The sequence below is a fragment of the Mustela nigripes genome, chromosome 11 (genome assembly GCF_022355385.1).
Source record: "Mustela nigripes isolate SB6536 chromosome 11, MUSNIG.SB6536, whole genome shotgun sequence".
Taxonomy (NCBI): domain Eukaryota; kingdom Metazoa; phylum Chordata; class Mammalia; order Carnivora; family Mustelidae; genus Mustela; species Mustela nigripes.
In genome coordinates this window covers 3,025,487-3,046,767 of record NC_081567.1, presented here as the reverse complement: position 1 = coordinate 3,046,767, position 21,281 = coordinate 3,025,487, and the positions used below count along the sequence as shown (strand labels likewise).

Genomic DNA, 21,281 nt, shown 5'->3' with positions numbered 1-21,281 from the left:
TTGTAGGTGATTCTGGGAGAACCCGCTGCATTATCCTATTCTGTAGGCAAAGCCCGAGGTCTAGAAAGTCTTAAGGATTGAGAAACAAATCTTTTGTGCAATGTCATTTATGCCACATTGAGAATTTCCCAAGAGGAGATGGGAATGGAGCTTGCAAACAGAGTGTTCATTTATAATCCTTACTTTAGAAAACCTTTCAAAGCCCAAGTGAACACTTAGGAGCTTTTACTAATGTTTTAGAAATGTGGATAACCAAATGTTTTTTCCACCTCTCTTTAAATATGAAGTATTTCTCTTTCATTAGAAGGTAATGTTCTGAAACCAGAATAAATCATTACAGCACAAAAATACCTGTTACTGGAAGAAAAATGATAAAGAAATAAAACCAGAAAAAAAAAATTAAAACCTAGGTGTCCTTAAAATGATGATTTATAGTATCATTTGTCTTTGGACCCTTTATAGAAAAATCAACATCTGCGTCTTTGTGAACACAGTTAAGAAACGGATGGAAGTTCACTCATCTACACGGACATATCTTAGGATGCTGAGTTGTCTCTCGCACTTATGCGCTAGCAGGATGCCATGCTCAAGCTCTCCCGAGATCCCCATGGTCACAGCGCATCTACACCAGGCTCTTCGGGGGAGCTGAACCGTTTTTAACAAAACCTGACTTGGGGAACCAAACACTGTGTCAGTGTTGGATTCGGACCCCTCATTGCTGTAATGACTGCAGTGCTCTCCTTCTCCTAAATGATTGGAAAGTTGCTGACGTTGACATTGGCAGTAAGGAAATGCTTGTAATTATATGGGGCGTTTCGTTATGCGGAACTTACACGCTATGGCCTTTTCCACTCACAGCTGAAAGCATATTGATTTCCAGAGCGTCTTGAAAGAAATTCCTCAGTCAATTTCAGTTATTTCCCATTTCATTTTGGGTAATCATGATGGAAATTTGATGAGCGGGTCCCACACGAGCCGGGTTTTAGGCTGCAGCTCCTGTGGCCAGAGGGACCTTTCCTCTCACCCCCTTGGAAATTTCACGTGGCTGGCAGTGGCTTAGGGTTTTGCCGCTCGATTTGTAAGTTAGTATGTCGCATTTTAAAATGCCTAGAGCAGAGAAGGTCAGGGAGGCACTGCTAAGATCTATTCAATGGGATTGGTGGACAGGATAATGGCAGAATGGTGGATGGGGGAGAGGTGTGAAGAGTCGGGGGAAGTGAGAAAGTTGATATTAAAGAACCCCCGCAATAAAATTAAAAAAAAAAAGAACCCCCACATGTCCAAGATGTTTGCCAATGTCAAGAATGCGAAGAACCCAAGTCGACAAACCAGATGTTTATGACGGATCTCAATGATAAACGGGATTAAAAAGAAAGATGGGCCATAAGACAGGCAAATAGGAGGGATCGATAGGCCATGGTGTTGACCTCCAGGCACAGATGACTTGTTGATCGTCTTTTGGGAGCTTCCATGCAGTAAATCTACTCAAGAGCCAACAATCTGTGTGCCCAGCAGCAGGCAGGCGCCTCCCCCGCCCCCCCGGGGTCAATGCTTGTTTGCCCCTCTGTGTCCGCAGGGGGTGCCAGCAAGGGCCACCTGCGCGTGCGTGGCTCTGCCTCCCAGGCCAAGGCAGGGACGTTCCTGAGTTCTCTTTGAGAATGACCAGCCACTATGTCACACACCGCCTCATGGTGGCGGGATCCACACCAGTTCTCCCTGGCATTCCGATGCTTTCTCCAGAGGAGCTAAATCCAAAGAGCTTATTAAAGTCAGGACAAATTACATCTCATTTCCCCTGATGGATCAGGCGTGCCACTCGGCTGAAGGGAGGAGGGCAAAATCAGGCGGGCCGGACGGAAGCTTTATGTTTCCAGAAGCCTGGGTGCTTCCTGCTGTTCCCAGGGTGTCCTGACGGACTCCAGAATTATGTGCATATATGTTCCAATAATTTTCCAAATTAGGCTGAACAAAAAATTAATTTTATGAGTAATTCTCTTCCCCTGTAATAATCAGACATTGAAATTATTCTCTTTCCAGCTGCAAGGGCCAGCTCAGTCCTACAGGCTTTGTCAACATGAGGCAGTAACAGTCATGGGGCACCTTAAGCGCATGGAGAGGGGCCCCCAGTGTCCACAAGCTTGCTGAGCTGGTGCCCAAATGGACCATGAGCTGAGATCCCAATGCCAAGGGCTCTAGGAGCCATGCGGCTGGTGTCTGCTAATTCTTATGTGGGTGATTCCAAGGATCCTGAGGCCCTCCGCATGCAGTGGGCTGTGAGACAGGCCACACAATTTTATGTCTAGAAATTGCATATCCTCTGCATTTCACTCCTCAGCAGGAGTCGCTGTAGAATGCGAGGCAGAAACTGGTAGCTGCCCTCCACTGTCTGTCCCCCCTTCCTTTCTTGGCAGAAACGTATCCAGCCAAACGAGCACCTTTCTAGGCTTTTCTGCACAGAGACAGCCCATGAATTGTACGCCTAGTCAGCAGCAGAGGGAACTTCTAAGAAAGTTCTTCCAAGACGAGCATACTTGCATAGCTGGCTGCATGGTACAACACCATGCCTTCCTCCTTCTAGAATGTGGGCGTGATAGCTGGTATCCCAGTAGCTAGCTTGCAGCCACAAGGCAAACTCTAAAGATGGCAAAGCAAAAAGAAGGAGCCTATCTGGGGGCCATGGAGCTGCCAGTAAGACCCTGTGCTGCCCAAGGCCCACTTGGGATGGGAGAAAATAAAAACACCCCTTCATTTTGTTTCAGCTGTTACTCTGGGTCTGTTTCCCGCAGCTGGACTCCGTTTCCAACCACTGCGGATGGTGGAACCCTAACTCCTGCACTGTGTTCCCACCATGTCGATCCCAATAAAGTCCCTTTCCATGTCGATGGCAGGTTCCTCTGAGTCTCTCAGCTCGCAAGTCTTGGCAGCACACTTGTCACACCGATCTTTTGGACAGACAGGAAGCGACCACACCCGAGTGAGGCTGGTTTCGTGAGTAGGTCTTGCTCTTTCATCACAAATGTTAGTCTCCCCTCCCAGGCAAGGCTGCCCCAAATTGGACAGCGTTTCTGGTGTCTTCCCCACTCTCAGGGCTGTGGCCCATCACGTGACACTGGGCACACGCTAGGTGCTCCCACCCCTCGAGATTTCCCTATTGGCAGAGATTGACCCCATTTCTCTCAGTATAACCGTCACCGCAGAGACATTCAAATACAAAGCAGATGCCAGGCATTGCCCTGGGAGGAAGGAGGGGGACAAACAGTAGCCACTGGGTATTTGTGTAGGCGCTCAGGGCTTTTCAAGGCCTTGCCTGTGTCTTCTCTCACACCCACCCATGAGGCAGCCAAGGGCACACACTCTACTCTTCCAGGGTATAATTTTACAATGGGGAACCTGTGGCTCACAGAGGCGATGTGCTTCTAGAATGCAGATAAGCAGTGACTGTGGAGTCAGGCCTTGATGGGCTAGCCAGAAAGGGCTGTTTCTGGACAGATGTGAGCGAGCTCGTGTGTGGGAAGACAGCTCACAAACCCGTGCTTTCCATCATCATCTCTGTAAATTATTCATGGCCCCTGCTGTTGCCATTTTTCTTCCTAATGCCTCACCTTTTAATCGGATCATTTTTTATCTGGTTTACTCTGCCCCTGCTCGAGACCAGGTCCCCCGCCTCCACTCCCCGGTTCTTCCCATCTGCGCGTCTAAATCCTCTCTTACATGTGTCCTGTCTTGGGTAGGAACACTGATGCGGGGCCCAATTTACAAGCTGTGGGGTGGCTGACCAGGATTCTCCTGATGAGCAGGACTGGACCCGCACGGTGGGAGCACATGGCATGCTGGGGCCGGCCATCTCCCTGCCCGGGTACCCCTCCTCATGCGAGTTAAGCTCCGTAGCCACACCCAAGGGACAGGATCCTGATGCTGTGCTCCATAAGCATCTTGGCCCTGATTTGCCCTGGGGCTCAGGTGTGGCCCTCAGCAGAGGGCCAGGGTCGATGGCGCTTCCTGGTGAAGGGTCAGAGGCTGTCACAAGCCTGAGAAGCTCTATCAGGTGACCAAGGGACAGGTAGAGGAGGAAGTGTACAGCAGCATCTGGAACAGCAGGAAAGGACCCACTGCATTCAAGAAGCACAGGGTCCTTTCTCCAGGATGTTACAGGCATGTGAGCACATAGGAAGAGTCTAAAACACGGGTAAAGGAGAGGACTGTGTCCCCCAGAGGGAGGATAAAGACACCCATGTTTCTTGTGGGCATGCCAGAGGCAGCAACGCCAACAGGGAGGAAGATGTGAATTATGAGAACGTCCCCTGGGTGCCCCGAGACCTGCAGGGGCTCCAGGCTCAGGGCTCCAACACCAGCCCTCCAACACCCAGACAAAGGAAGACAACCCAGCTGCAAAAGCTGAGATACAGATGGGGAAATTACACACAGGGCGTCATCGAGGGATGTCAGCTCATCAAGAGTTTAAAAAAAGAATGACAGTATGAACCATACTCGGGCAGAGAACTAAAAGAAGCCACTTGTCACCTAGTGGAGGAAAGCAAATACTCGCACCTAGCAGAAGCATCCTCAGTCAGTCTCTCCATCATCTGACCCAGAGGTGGGAGCCTGCCCCCTGCCACCTCTGCCTAGGCCTGCGCCCTGGTGTTTCAGACCAGAAACTTACCAGCACGCCCTTCTCACAGCCTGTGTCAGAGCTGTAGGAACCCATCCATTCATGGCCACATCACTGCCTTTGGGCCTGGAGTTGCTGTGGCCACTGGGTTGCTGTGGCCTCTGTTCCCCTGCACAGACGCCAATAGGCTCTTCCTCCTCATACGGCATTTTGCTCCTGTCGCTCACTGCTCTCAACCTTCAATGGCTCCCCAGTGCCAACGGAGCCAAAGCCAAACTCTAAGGCACAAGCCCTTCTCAGTGAGATGGAGCTGTGCTCCCCTGTGCCTAGCACAGGACTCAGACATCCCAGGACCAAAATGAAGCAGTCATCGTTAACAGCAATAAGGGATTGTTAATAGCAATATTCATTACTTTTAAGTATTTCCAAATTTATTGTTATTAAGTAAACGAATTAAAGCAAACATTAATTGTCCAGGTGCTCGGCTGTCTCCATTTTCCAACGAGTAATCAAGCCTCACGTGCGGATGAGCGGGTCCACCCTGGCTGTCTTGCATTTTAACTATTCCTGCCGGTGACACATTTCCCTGTGGAAGCAGAAATGACTGTGCTTCATTTATAAAGGAGGCTTTATGGACTTACGGATGATGATGGACAGCCAATCGATATGGGGTGATGATAACAGTATGTAATATCAAGGAACATTAGGTCTCTGGCATGATTTGGGGAGAGAAGGGGCCAGTTAGAAACCTTATCATTTGACAAAGGTCAAGGCCTGGTGGCAATAAAAACGCCAAAGCAAATAAACTCACACCTGCGAGTCAGCAGCGGCTAGAAGTGCCAAATGAAAGGAGTTGTTGATTTTGTGGGGGAACTGCTTCCCGTGACTGGGATCGGGGTGCTGCGGGCACACACAGCCGCCCCAAGACGGGGTCCATCCATTTCTTCCAGGTGTACCAAGAGCAAAATGTTTCTGAACGCCAACCTTCCTGCGGCTGAGACCCAGGTCCTCCAGAATGTGGTGCGGGGATCAGCCTTAAAATGATGGGGTTGGGGTAGAGCCTATGAAGGTAGGACCCACTGGCTTTATGTCATTCTGCCTGGTCATTTTGGGGAAGGGTGGGCGCCGGGAGGGGTTTTTACCAACTTAATAAATTGTTTGGCTTGTATAACTGAAAATCCAAAAAAAAATAAAAAAAAAAAGCACCAAGTTGCAAATTCCTTTACCAATAATCACAGTACACTACTCAAAAAAAAATTCTAAATAATCCCTCTCTTTGGAGAACGTCCACAGTATCGCCTGGGACTCCACAGCCAGCTTTACTGTGAAACGTAGCACAGTTCCAATTAGAAACTGGCGACTGCATGAATCTTTCAGCGAGCGCGTGGACCGCTGATGTGTGTGTGGAGACCCTCCCGGCCTTACCACCCAGAAGCAAGCAGCTAGAATTTCATCTGTGTCCCTTTCCCAGTCCTGCTCCACTGTCGGAGCACAGACCGGCTGACGTGATTCCTTTCTCACTGACCCCGAGAGGCACAGTCAGGCCCTTTACTTTTATTTCTAACAAGCTGCAGGCAAATTCGGCGCGCCCTGCTCCCCAGCAACTGTGCGGGAAAGCCAGCTTACCTCCCTGGAGGGTGTATTCGGTCACGGCCCTGCTGAAGACGCCCAGGCCCGCCCCGTTGTAGGCGGCCACCTGGATCTCGTACTGCGTCCAGATGATCAGCTCTGTCACCAGGCAGTAGTTGACCTCCGGGCTGGTGATGTTGCGCTGCTGGTGTTCTCCCGGCAAGCCGGCCAGGCGGTACCTGCAGTGGAGCAGGGAGAAACAGCTGGAACCAGGCAGTGGGCACACCCGCATTTGCTCCACGCAGGGGGAGGGAAACAAAGTCAGCAGACGAGAGCGAGGCCAGAGGGCAGCCCCGGAAAACACGGCCTCCTAAGCCAACTGTTCCAAGAGGGGTCGTTGAGTCTCCCAGCGATTTTAAGCTCTGGACAAAACTGACATCTCCACAGTGTGACGGGTAAGGAAAAGAGATGGCTTTTTAAGTGTAACTCGTCTGGGGAGCATGGGGACTTAGTACCAGAAGTTCCAACCATGATTTCTGTCGGGGTGTAGCCATAAGTGACAACTTGGGAGCAATGCTCTCTTCCCGCAGCTCTGAAATGTGTGGAAAAGCAGGGAAACCTCTTGGCCTCCTCTTCCATCTGGGTTCTAGATCTGTTCCGTGAGTGTCGCAGCACCAGAACGAGTATCTCTACATGGTGTTCCCATTTTTCCAATGCTAGTCAATGCTACAGGACAAGCTGCTTTGTAGAGGAGCTTTGAGGACAAAATGAGTGAAGGGGTTAACTGTATCGTGACTGCAGGTGGCCAGACTTACCAGGGTCATCACTCTGCAGTGTGTGCAAAGTGAATTATTACGGTGTACACCTGACACTAAAACAGTGTTATAGACCAATTTTACCTCACTGTTAAGGAAGGAAACATGTAGAATAAATAGAATAATTCACCCCCCCAAAAGACATAAATTTAAAATTGTATTTATTTTTTAAAAAGTGACATACATATACCACATCTTCTTTATTCATTCATCTGTTGATGGACATCTAGGTTCTTTCCATAGTTAGGCTATTGTGGACATTCCTGCTATGAACATTCGGGTGCATGTGCCCCTTCAGATCACTACGTTTGTATCTTTAGGCTAAATACCCAGTAGTGCAGTTGCTGGGTCATAGGGTAGCTCTATTTTCAACTTTTTGAGGGACCTCCATGCTGTTTTCCAGAGTGGTTGCACCAGCTTGCATTCCCATCAACAGAGTAGGAGGGTTCCCCTTTCTCCATATCCTCGCCAGCATCTGTCATTTCCTGACTTGTTAATCTTAGCCATTCTGACTGGTGTCAGGTGATATCTCATTGTGGTTTTGATTTGTATTTCCCTGATGCCGAGTGATGTGGAACACTTTTTCATGTGTCTGTTGGCCATCTGGATGTCTTCTTTGCAGAAATGTCTGTTCATGTCCTCTGCCCATTTCTTGATTGGATTATTTGTTCTTTGGGTGTTGAGTTTGCTAAGCTCTTTATAGATTTGGATACTGGCCCTTTATCTGATATGTCGTTTGCAAATATCTTCTCCCATTCTGTCAGTTGTCTTTTGGTTTTGTTAACGGTTTCCTTTGCTGTGCAAAAGCTTTTGATCTGGATGAAGTCCCAATAGTTCATTTTTGCCCTTGCTTGCCTCGTCTTTGGCGATGTTCCTAGGAAGAAGTTGCTGCGGCTGAGGTCGAAGAGGTTGCTGCCTGTGTTCTCCTCAAGGATTTTGATGGAATACTATGCAGCCATCAAAAGAAATGAAATCTTGCCATTTGTGATGATGTGGATGGAACTAGAAATTATGCTTAGCGAAATAAGTCAATCGGAGACAGACAACTATCATATGGTCTCCCTGATATGAGGAAGTGGAGATGCAATGTGGAGGGTTTGTGGGGTAGAAAAAGAATAAATGAAACAAGAGGGGATGGGAAGGGAGACAAATCATAAGAGACTCTTAATCTCACAGAACAGAGGGTTGCTGGGGTGAGGGGGGTTGAGAGGGTGGTGGGGTTATGGACCTCGGGGAGGGTATGTGCTATGGTGAGTGCTGTGAAGTGTGTAAACCTGGCAATTCACAGACCTGTACCCGTTGGGCTAAAAATACATTATATGTTTATAAAAAAATAAAATAAATAAAGTGACATACATGACCCTGGACTTAGAAAATGTATAAATTAGGAAATTGCCATGTGTACTGTGAAAGGACTTTGGCAGCATTATTGGGAAGAGCAAATGTTTTTCCTGATTTTGTTTGTAGAAGTGGATTAGTTCCTGGGGGTCGAGCGCGGGGCATATGCAGGGAGGACCTGTCCTGGGAAGACCTGCCTTGGTCATCCTGAGGCTTCAGGAACACCCCAAATCCTGTCCAAGCGGCGGCTCCTGCCTCCGGAAGACACGGATTCATCTGATGAGGGGGAAAAGGTGAAGACAGGGGATGCCCTTGAACGAGGGCTCTTGAGGCAGATTGGGGTCTGGCTCTGCACTGACACGGAGCTCCCCCGCGGGCTGCAGCGTCTCTCTGGTCCCTGTGCTGTCCCAGGCGGAGTGTCTGGGCATAAAGGGGAAGGCCATGCCAGGCTGCTGTTGTCAGGAAAAGGAAGACCCCCGCCCCCCGCCCCAGATTCAGGCCCTTCCACGGACAACAGCTCTCTGAAGAGAATGACAGCTAAAAATACAGTATGGAAGTCTGGAGAAGGCAGTAAAAGGTTCTTCGTGAACGTCCGAATTTTCTGAGGGCAGTCTTTCAGCTCCTCTTGCTACAAACCACTTGTACAGGTGAGGCCCGTGTGGTGGGAAGATACAGGAGCAAGAGCAGGCAGCACTGGAACAGCAAGAAGGTTCCAGGCATCCTCCTGCCCCCTCCTGTCTGAGAGCAGCAGCTGTTCACAGGGCCAGAGGCGCAGGGACGGCCGTGCTCCCCCGTGACGGGCAAAAATGGAAGCCGATGCCTCACCCTGCATTTTTGCTTCAGATTCCATCCACTTCTGTTGCCTACTCAACTGCCTGCACCAAGCAGGTGTGGGCGCGCTTCCTAGCAGGGGATAGGTTCATCTATAGGATGTCATGGTCTTCAAAGCCCACAGAGAGAGAGGCCTGGCATCAAATAAGCCACGTGCCAGAAAATCCCACTTAAATTCCCTGTCTACAAAATAAATAGCACTGAGACAATCAGCCATTTGGGAGAAGGCAAGGGTTGGCCCCCACCCAGCATGGCCCGGTGTGTGAATGGTGACCAGGACCACTTACAACCAACATGGCACACACTGGGCACTATTGCTTACAGAGAGAGCTCATTAGCGCGGACCCAACACGACACAATACGCCTTCCAGGGAAAAGCGAAGAAGTCAGCTCCAGAAGGCACAGGCTGGGAAGAAGACAGAGGGGCTGGGTGGCCTTGAGTGTGGTCTTAACGTCACGTCTCTGAGCCTTGGATTTTAACTCCTGAAAATGACATCATCATAATAGCCTTTCAAAGGGCTGTCACAAGAATAAGATGAAACAGTGGGTGCTGGAGAGCTGTGACAGTGCAGAACCCACTGAAGATACTGCTAATTTGGAAACGCTGCGCGTCCAGGAAGTATGCTAAGCAAAGACACTGAAGCCTGCACAAGCCATAGCCTCTCCTAGACGCCTGTTCATACGATCGTGCAGAACAAGCCACGGGATTCGTGTCTTGGAAGCGGGCTGCCTTCCTTTCCGCGGCAGGCAGGTTGGTCCATTCTGACCTGCGGCTCAGGGTGCTTTTGTAATAGTCACAGGATGTCTGGGAAGGTCACAATTAATAACAAAAGTGCAGGGCATTGTCCTCTGACTGGTGGGATACGTTGCCCGGGAGACCGTCTCAGGCAGAACAAGATGATTTTTTTATATGGAAATAAACAGGAGAATGTTTTTAAAGGACATAACCCCTACGCTCCTCTCAAAGAAGCACCCTGCCCATTATTATAAATATTTTATTACTGCACACACATCCTAACCACTTCTTACGGCCTGAGCCATGGTGGTGATTTATTTCCATTTTGTGCCTCCATGGATTCGGCTGTATGTCTGACACAGACACTTGAGCCCTGGAGGGCTCACAGTTGCAAAAAGAGCTGATTTGCAGACTGGAGGATTATTTGGAAATGTTTCCAAGTAAATGCATTTTGGCATGGGCCTTTAATTTCTGGAAACTTTGCTATTCACAGGCCTTGGGTCGTACACCTTCATTTTAGGACTTTCTTGATTTAAACCCCTACAAATACAGATGCCCTCTTTCCCAGCACTCAACTCCACTGACACCATCACACAAGATCCTTTTAATGGTGGTAATCCCGCAAAATAGAGAAACGAGCAGTTCCTGATGGGGCCTTGTAACATCAGAAAGATTTTCTTATTAAAGTCCTCACCCCGAGGTTGGTTCTGCGGGTTGACTTTTAAAGTCCTTCCTTGGCAGCTGGAACCTGAGGACCCTTCTCTGTGCATTTGAGATGGAGGCAGTTGGGATGACAGGGTGGGTAGGGCCAGGTGGGGAGGGCAAGGAAATTATTTTCATTACCTGATGAGCACAGGCCATGAGTGACAGCCGGAATGGACAGGAGATCTGGGCCTGTGTGTGTGGGAAGCCCCAGCCTGTTTTTGGGAGGGAACTGGGGACTGCTCCAAGCCCACAGGTGCCCCCTGCCCAAAGGGGCCCTTTCAGTTTCTTATTGAAAGGAGCAGAGTCGGGACGCCTGGGTGGCTTAGTTGGTTGGACAACTGCCTTTGGCTCGGGTCGTGATCCCGGAGTCCCGGGATCAAGTCCCACATCGGGCTCCCAGCTCCACGGGGAGTCTGCTTCTCCCTCTGACCTTCTCCTCGCTCATGCTCTCTCACTGTCTCTCTCTCAAATAAATAAATAAAAATATTTAAATTAAAAAAAATAATAATAATAAAAAAGAAAGGGGCAGAGTGACCAAAGGGGCCCCAAGTGCTGATTCCAGTCCTCTAGTCCCCGTGACCCCAGCAAGACGGCCAGCTTTAAACCACTTCATGTAGATAATGATCTAGCTTGTGTTTAGAGGATAATTCACATGCTTGAGCAAGACCTGAGAAGAGCAGTGAAGTGGTTGTGATGGGCTAATATGTCACATGTATGGATAAAGGTATGTTAAACCATGAGCGGATGATTGTATCAATAGCTACTGGGAAGAGCGGTCCTCCCTATGCAAAGAGCACAGAGCTAGAGCAGCTACACTTTTGTAACTTCTTATGTTTTTCTAAGACATTACATTTAGCTCCTTTCAACCTCTGTTAACCCAGTATTTGCTGATCACAAGCTCACGAGGGCAAGAGCCTGATACTGGAGGGAAGGTAGTGATGGACACCCACAGTTCTTGCCCCATAAGGCTGGGGATGGATGCAAAGTACAGGTCGTGGAATGAATATGTCTGTCTGTGGCTGTACCGTCTGTTAGAAGAGATTTCATAAATACCTTTTAACATGGCTTTACTTTTTCCTGTTCACTACTTGCATCAACAAACCACTGCAATTATCACATTTGGCATGATTTCAAGATTAGCAATTTTGACAAAACAGATTTTTTCTCTCCTACCCAGCCAAGTTCTTGTAGAGTCCCCTCAACATTCTCAGAAGCCTGACTGCCCCATATAAGGCAGGGAAAGCAAAGTGGCCACGCTTTGGGCCACATCTGGCCTGTGGAAGTGTGAATTTGGCCTGCCCCATCTTTCAAAACATACAGACTTCATTGCCAATGTTTAGAAACTGTGAGATCGCAGGTAAAAAGTTAGGTTTTTAAAAATTTCTTTGAGTACACTAGGAAACCTGGCAATACTGAACATGTAAGAGCTAGCCTGGTAGCAACTGGTCAATTGTGATAATGTCAACTGCATTATTATTAATTAAAAATTATTCTATTAATAATGCATGCCCTAGGAAAAACTGAAACAGAAAGAAAAAATTTGGAATGAATAGCACACCTTGACCCCAACGCATAATATCCCCCTTCATTCTTCTACCAAGATGCAAGCTTTGATACGTACGCGGATATGCTATGGTTGGATATACAGAGGCTGCCCCTGCAACCCAAGCAACCCACAGTTGCTTGTTGGCCATAGTCCCCACCACACCCTAGAGTCCGACATCAGCCTGAGTCTCTTGATTACTGTTGGGCTCCTCTAGACCTTTCAGTTTGCGACCCTAGCAAAACAGACCCTGGACTCTTTATAATGAGAACCTAAAAATGGCCAAACACGGGCTACTTGCCTGAGGATATACCCACGCAGCACCCCATTGTGCTCTGTTTCTGGGGGCGGTTGCCACTGGACCATGATGGACTGATTGGTACGTCCACTGGCTACGATATTCTTTGGGGGAGCACTGGGCGGCTCTTCAGGTAACATCAACCTAGAGATAAAACATGGTGAGGGAAAGCGAGATTAGCATCTGAGACAAATGGTCCTCATTTGCATTCTCTGTCTGACTGAATCTGGAGCTTAACTATTTACCAAAATCAAGCGATGAACAAAGCCAGGCACACAGCTGATCAAACTCAGAGGACATGCATGAAATAGGTACAGCAAATCAACATAATAGAGAATCAGTTCAGCCAGCAAGCAAGAAGACACAGGAGGTGACCTTATTCTGTCTGGATAACCCACAGCATCTCCACTCCGGGAAGGGATTACAAGCCTGAGCGAGCCAGGCCACTGGCCCACAGCCTGAGATGCCTTCCAAATTGTGTTTTTCCTTAGCCCTTTTAGTATTTCTCATACCAAACTCCCACATTTTGAAAAAAGTCACTTAGATCTCAACTCTCCTATGATTCGGGCCCCGCCAGTGTTCAGGTTGGTTGGGGTAGGCACACTGAAATGGGGGGAAGCCACGGTCCCAGGTCAGGACCATTTAGGAAGGTGCCGTGCCCTGCCAGATGCTTGCTTGTCAGGATGGTGGCAGCAGCTCTCGTCCGGCCAGCAGCCCGAGAGGACAGAGGGAGTGAAGACATGGTCAGCGCCTCATCTCGTGGATACCAAGGCCTGTGCTCTCAGAAACGCCTTGTGTTGGTGTGGCCGGAGCATTAGGGAAGTTGGAGACATTTCCCTCTGAGCATTGAAAGAAAACCTAGCTAGTCCAACACACGAGTGACTCCCTTTCTCTCTTCCTTCTGGTCTTTTCTGTGCATGTGTGGCCGTTACCACTAAGGGATGCAGGTTGACTCCTTCTATCAATGTCTTCTTGCTGGATGCTCAGTCTTGCTTTCAGGTCCCAGCTGCCCCGAGAGCCCACCGCGGCTGCGCGAGCACACACCTGCTTGTCTCTGCGCTGTACTGGCCTTTGCCCACTTGATTCACGGCACACACCCGGAATTGATAGGTGCGAGCTGGAGTCAGGCCGCGCACGGTGACGCCTGTCATCTCGGGGCCGACATTTGACAGATGTACTTTCCATGGAGAGTCTGAAAGAATGAGCAAAAGGAATTCAGAACCACACAGACACACATCTGAATAATAATAAGAGAATGCAAACTACATTTCCATAAGTTCTCTCATTTCGTTTCCAGGGTGGAGGGAAGGGTTATCCCTGTTCCCCAGAAGTGGAAACCAAGGCTCGTGGCCACATGGCTAGCCGCTGGTAGCCACTGGGCCTGGCATTGAACTCCAAGACCTCCCGTCGTCCTCATGCTGCTGTCGACAAGCAAAGTGGCTTCTCCTTCAACCCGCATATGGCAGTTTGAACGGAACCAAAATATTCCTCATTCCTGCGTTCCCTGTCAGCGCACACGGTGAGGCAGATTGCAGATTTGTCTCCCAGAAAAGGATGCCGCACATGTCACCAAATGATAAATAAAAACTATATTCATTAACATTTTAATAAAAGAGGAAATGAGCATGATAAAGACAGATGGGCTGTGCATTTTGCAACCCATCTGCGTGGCGGCCCATTACAGCACCGCACCCCTCAGTGGCTTTGGCTGGAGACAGACGTAATGAAATTCGCAACTAGTTTAGAATATCTTTGCACCCAGCTTTCCGGCAGGTGTGCAAGAGCGACTCTGTCAGCCAAATGGGCTCTCGCCTGCAAGGCTTCAGAGGATTCTGCTGGGCTCCCACACCTTTGCGAGATTTTATTTTATTTTTTTTCTTTCAGTGCAGAGTTGAAACATGCTTTCTGGCCCGATCATTTCATAGAATGATGCCCTGGAATGAACAGGACCTGACAATGACTTTGAACACCCACTGTCACTTCTCATTTGGAATCGTCATGATGCCTGAGCTGCTTTTGCAAGTTATCAGTGAAGTGAAATTGGGGGAAGGGGGTTCTTGTGGAAATCAAGCCGTCTGCCCCCTTCCTTGGAAGTGGTGCCCAAATCTCTCTCGCCCACACTGGAGATGGTCAGAGAGAGGAGAGCCATGATTTCCACGCTGCTGCCAGCCGTGGGAGCCCTCCACACGTACAATCAACACCTCTTCAGCAAAAACCTACAGACCTAACTCTGAGGATCACAGGTCTGTGCCTGGGAACACATGCTGCTCCCTTAGGAGTCACCAAGAAAGAGCCACAAGCCACTTCGAAATGAAATGAGACTCAAGGGCTGGCTCTCACAGCCAGCCGTCTACCATGGAGCTGGAGTTTGGGAGCCAGATTCCTCGACAAAAAGTTATGCCGCTCTGGAGCGGGATGCCAGTTGGGCTACAAAGGCTGAATCTTTTTAATTATTTCGAATAAAGCTGCCTCCAAAAATGGCTTTCTGGGAATGCAGTCCTCAGCACCAGCTGGGCATTTCAGTGTGCTTGGCTTTTGATTCTCAGTGATCTAGGTAATCTATGTTGGATGAGGACCCCCTGCTCTTTCCTTCAGAGTGCAACGTGTGCATCCCCAGGCAACTACAGAATTGCTCACACCGATTTCTCTTCTCACTTTGGGAGTCTGAGACCCTTCTAGAAGCATTAAACATTTCATGGTGCTCTGGTCTGCCAAGCAGGCTCCTCTAGCCATTTGTGCACATGGACAACACAAGAACTTTCCCTCGCACCCCTGTAACTGCTGGTGGGGAGCAGCGCCTCTCCCTGCCAAGCCACACAGCAGTGGAGACATAGCTTCCCTCCAGAAGGCAGCCGGTGCAGAGCCGTCACAGCCGACTACGTGTTTCCATTGACAGTTGTTCATTTTTGTTTGAGCTTCTTCTATAAAGCAGGGGGGAGGAGGGGCAAGTCAAAACCACAGGGAGATCCACATCACAACCACAGGATGACTACTATAAAGAAAGCAGAAATGGCATGTGTGGGCGGTGGGGGGAATGGGGGGGAGAAGCTGGAACATTCGTGCCCTGCTGGTGGGGATGTGACATGGAGCAGCAGCTGCAGAAACCAGTATGGCGGCTCCTAACTAAAGGTAGAACTACCGTATGATCTGGAAATTCTACGTCAAAATATACGCCCCGACGAACTGAAAGGAGGGTCACGAAGAGATATTAGTTAAGAACCCGAGTGTCCACTGATGGATGGACAAATGAGCAAAATGTAGTCCATCCCTGCAATGAAATATTATTCAGCTTTGAACAAGAAATTGATACACACTCTGACAGGGCTAAACCTTGAAAATAAGGCAGTCACAAGAAGATGGGGAGTGTAGGATTCCACTGACGAGAGGTCCCTGGAGGGATCAGATCCGCAGACGCAGAGGCGAATGGCAGCTGCCAGGGTGGGGGTTGGGGGCTGGGGAAAGACAGGGAAAGACATTTAATGGATCCACGGCTTCAGTTTTGCCAGATGAGGATAAGAGCTGGGTGGCACGATGTGAATGTACCGACCACTCAACTGGACATTTAAAAGTGGCTAAGATGGTAAAATTTTATGTTATGGTGTGTATTACCACAATGAAACATTTCTTTTTTCAATATGGAAGAAAAAATGGGGAAATAACATAGCACTCCCGAGACTGGCATTGGTCTGAAGTAAGAGACACGTGCTGACTTATCCAGTGCAGAGCCAGGGCCCAGTGGGTACTGGAGCTGGACGGGCCCGTCCGCCTCCCACTACCCCTTGTCTCTCCTCACCTCCCTGCCCCAATCTGGGCCCTGGATGACCTGCCTGGCAGGGCTGGGCTCTTTTTTACTCACCGGGAGATGGCCCAAGACTATCGCATTCTTTACCCAGAGGTTCATGCTCTATTTGGGAAGGTCTACACCACCTCCCTCTCTGGGCTCTGCATCTCCCTTCCCTCTGTGTCCTGAGTTAGCCAGCTCTGGCCCCAAGGTCCTGGTGTCTCTCTCCACCCGCCCCTGGGCAGATCTTCCCTTTGCTGACTCTCTATTTGGATGTTCTAAGTCAAGACAGCCACCTGCTTCTCGTGGGGACCCTGGCCGAGGCAGTGTTCAATAAAACTTACCTCTGTCCCTCTCTTCCTGCAGAAGACCTCAGTGTCTGTAAGCAAACGGCTCACCTGCTCAGTTACCTACAGAATCCAAGGTCAGAAAGAAGCAAACTCAAAAGGATGGTGGCCAAGTCCACTGACGGAGCCCATGTGTGTCAGCACAGAGGGGGCAGAGAGTGCCTCACGACCCCTCTCCCTCCCTCCCTCCCTCCCTCCCAGATTCAGCTCAGAGTATAAGCAGCCCCTCCAAGTGTGGAACCCTATCAAACAGCAGCGAGCCAGCAGATCTGAGGCTCAGCCCCAGTCTGACTCCGCAACAGGGCCTATTAATCTGCCCTGTATCCGGGGGCTCGGCTCAGTCCTTCGGATGCGTCCAAATAAAACTCTTTATTTATTCTCTTCTAATCTTCGACAAAGCAGGAAAGAATGTCCAATAAAAAGTCTCTTCAACAAATGGTGTTGGGAAAAGTGGACAGCAACATGCTTAAAAATGAAACTGGATCATTTCCTTATACCACACCCAAAAATAGACTCAAAATGGATGAAAGATCTAAATGTGAGACAGGAATCCATCAAAATCCTAGAGAAGAACACAGGCAGCAACCTCTTTGAAATTGGCCATAGCAACTTCTTTCTAGATACATCTCCTGATGCAAGGGAAACAAAAGCAAAAATTAACTATTGGGACTTCATCAAAACAGAAAACTTCTGCATAGCAAAGGAAACAATCAACAAAACTAAAAGGCAACCAATAGAACGGGAGAAGATATTTGCAAAAGATGTATCTTATAAAGGGTTAGCATCTAAAACATAAAAAGAACTTATAAAACTCAACACCCAAAAAACAAATAATCCAGTTAAAAAATGAGCAGAAGACACAAATAGACATTTTTTCCAAAGAAGACATCTAGATGGCCAACAGACATATGAAAAGATGCTCATTGTCACTCATCATCACGGAAATGCAAATCAAACCTGGAATGAGATATCACACTAGTCACAATGGCTAAAATCAACAACATAAGAAATAATGAATGTTGGTGAGGATGTGCAGAAAGGGGAAATGTCATACACTGCTGGTGGGAATGCAAACTGGTGCAACCATTCTGGAAAACAGTATGGAGGTTCCTCGAAAAGTTAAAAATAAAAATACCCTACAATCTAGTCATTGTACTACTAGGTATTTACAAAAAGATACAAAACACAGCTTCAAAGGGGTACCTGTACCCTGATGTTTATAGCAGCATTATCCACAATAGCCAAATTATGGAAAGAGCCCAAGTGTCCATTGACTGATTAATGGATAGACAAGAAGTGGTATATACATGCATTGAAATTTTGTTCAGCCATAAAAATGAATGAAATCTTGCCATCTGCAATGAGACAGAGCTAGAGAGCATAATGCCGAGTGAAGTAAGTTGGCCAGAGAAAGACAAATACCGTATGATTTCATTCCTCCGTGGAATTTAAGAAATGAAGCAAATGATCATGTTGTGGGGAGGGACCAAGAAACACTCTTAACTGTAGAGAACAACCCGGGTGTTGCTGGGTGGGGGGAGGTGGGCCGGGTGACGGGGTAACCGGCTGGTGGGCATCAAGGAGGGCACGTGTCCTCATGAGCACTGGGTATAGTACGGAAGTGATGAGTCACTAGACTCTACACCAGAAACTAATATTACACTGTATGCTAACTAAATGAATTTAAATAAACACATAAAAAAAGCAATTTGGGCCATATAAATATGGACTGAGTATAAGATGATATTAAGGATTACCATTAATTTTGTTATATGTGATGTCATTTAGTTGAGCTATGTATAAAATCACTTAAAGTTGAAATGACATAATGTCTGGGATTTCCTTAAAAATACCCTAGCAAAACAAAACCAAAAAAAAAAGGTGGGCACTCGACGAAACCAATATGGTAATATGTTGATGGTATCAAAATGAACGCACGAATACCTTTGTGTATGTGTCATATTTTTCATACTAAAAAGTTTCTAGAAAGTGACTGTTTAATCGCAACATGGCCAGCATTGAGCATTGTGACCATCTTAAATCATGTTTGGTAGACGAAAAATGCGATTTCACTGATGCTTTGCCTTATATTTTTTACTATGAATGAGAATTAACTTCTTGCATTAAAACAACTTCCCCTGGGGCGCCTGGGTGGCTCAGTGGGTTAAGCCGCTGCCTTCGGCTCAGGTCATGATCTCAGGATCCTGGGATCGAGTCCCGCATCGGGAATCTCTGCTCAGCAGGGAGCCTGTTTCCCTCTCTCTCTCTCTCTGCCTGCCTCTCTGCCTACTGTGAACTCTCTCTGACAAAAAAAAAAAAAAAAAAAAAAAAAAAAACAACTTCCCCTGGGCTACAGAGCATTAAGTGGAAGACTTAAGATGCACATTTATTATTTTCTTAATGCTGATTCCACTGTGGTTTTGGCTATAATAGTCTGTGTACTGTGTCTCTTAAAATATAAGCTTTAGGTTATAATAATAATAATATACATAAAAATAATACCCATTTAAATAACCACCCACAAGATAAACTCCGCTGTTTCGATTTTACTCACTATTAGATCCTTCATACCTAGAAGTGTGCCTGACGTGGAGCAGGGGCTCGATCAGTATCTGTTCCGTGAAAGTACCTGCAATGTCCTGGGCACTGGGGTGACTTCATATGTACACAGGTAACCTTCACAAAACCTTGTGGCAGGTATGATCACCCTCACGTTCATATGTGAAAAGGAGACACAGAAGGATGGAATCACAGATCACAGTCTCATCTTTCCACCTTGGCAGAAACTCCCAGGTCAAGGCAACTTTGCTCTTTCCGACTTCTCATTACTGGTCATAGTTAGTATTGACTCCTGCAAGTCAAGAGCCTGGTCCCAGGGATGACCCAGAAGCAGAGCTACACTCTTGGCCCGAAGCTTCCGAGAGTCTCAGCCACGCCACACTAGTGAGAGGCTCTCCTTCCCCATGCTGGTTGTTTAGGATGTAAGTGCTCTGGATTTCTCAGGAAGATACTGCACACTCAGGATGGGTGAGAATCAAAGCCTGGGCACAAATTAAGTTGCTCTTTCCAATGGCTAAATGCCTCTCTGCATCAACAGTGGTAAGGCTGGCTGATGGCACGTACCCCTGATTGGAAGGGACAGGAGTGGCACTTGGCTTTTGTGTTCTTCCTTTTAGAACGCTAGAATTGCTGGTCTAATCATTAGAAGAACATCCCCAAATCCCAACCTAGTGACGTCCTACCAAGCACCTGACCTGCACTCCTTAAAACTTGTCAAGGTCGTTATAAACGGAATGTCTGAGAAACCGTCCTGCCAAGAGGAGTCCAAGCACTGCTAATGCGCTGTAGTGTCCTGGGTGGGATCCTGGGTCAGAACTGAGTGAATGTGAATAAAGCATGGACTTTAGTTAATAATAAATATGTCAATATTGGTTCATTCATTGTGACCAATGTACCACACGGATGGGAAACCATGTCTGGGCTTTTGGAAATTCTCTATCTCCCAATAACTCCGCAAACATGAAACTATTCTAAAATAAACCAGAAGAGAAGAAAAGGCCTGTCTGTTCATGCTGAAGTGAACCAGGAAAGGGAGGTATAAGCTGGGGCAAGTTGCGTGGGACCCACACTGGGAGGCCCTGTGCACTCCGTGGGAGAAGAGAACAGAGCTGGGTGTGCGAGTGCACACAGTTCACGCAGGGAGGCGTGGACAGCAGGCTCAGAGCTGCTGCACAGCCGGGTTTCAAGCCACCGCGACCGTTCCTGATGCTGGAGCCGACGACGATGGGCTGTCCCACTGTTCCAGATGCAGCTCACTTCATCTCTCAGCGTTTGAGGGCCTGCTGTCCATGTGGTGGGGTGACAGCAAGGGGCCATGTCTTCCACAGCTGTGAACGGCAGTTGCTGAGTGCCCTCATGGTCGGAAGCTGGCGTCTGTTCTGGAAGGCGCAAGGACAGATGGGCCTGGAGCTTCTGGCCCACATTGGCACTGGCCCTGACTGAGGCTTCACAGAGACTCCTGGGGCTCTGAATTGTTTCCCTCAATGAGAGCCCCAAGCAACATGAGCCATCCAAAACCCAAGTCCACTCCGGGCATCATATGCCCATGAAGTGATGCGAGAAGTGTAAAAAAAATCAAAAACCAAAAACCAAAAACATATATATATATATATATATATATATATATACATACACACACAAAATTTATACTGATTATATATACAACTACACAAAAATTTCATATACATATAAAATTATCTATATATGTATGAAACACATCACAAAAATACATATATATTCATTAACGAAAACTTGGAAAATAGAGTATAAAAAAAATGAAACCGAACAGGCCCAGGTACATTCTACTGCTTTTTAAAAACCATTTTCATGACTTCTCAAGCACTCTCTGCAATTATCTTCAAGTTTTTCAGACACTACTCTGACCTACGTTTCAGTGTCCAGCTCACTGAGCCACTGAAATTAATTTGGTGGGATGATCACTGTTTGCTTCTCAACAGTCAAGTGCCCTGAACATCCGGTTGTCACAAGAACTGAGAAATGGGGCTTCAAGGCCCAGACAACCTCTGTATGGCTTGGCTGCTCAGACCAAGAGTCAATCCCTGCCCCAAGCTCCTTGTCCGCGACAGGCTGGAGAGGGGACTCAGAGGCAAGCTCAGCGGGCACTACAGAATGGTGTCTCTTGGCTCATT

General features: G+C 47.9%; 1 protein-coding gene across 1 annotated transcript in view; it reads right to left on the bottom strand.

Annotated features, from left to right (window-relative positions):
• Positions 1-21,281, bottom strand: part of SDK1 (sidekick cell adhesion molecule 1) — a 510,153-nt gene that overhangs the window by 168,056 nt on the left and 320,816 nt on the right. Inside the window, exons 14-16 of the mRNA XM_059414328.1 lie at positions 13,489-13,636; positions 12,448-12,588; positions 6,236-6,417 (exon numbers count right to left, since the gene is read on the bottom strand). Of these exons, the coding sequence (XP_059270311.1) occupies positions 6,236-6,417; positions 12,448-12,588; positions 13,489-13,636 (471 nt within the window). The remainder of the gene's footprint in view (positions 1-6,235; positions 6,418-12,447; positions 12,589-13,488; positions 13,637-21,281) is intronic.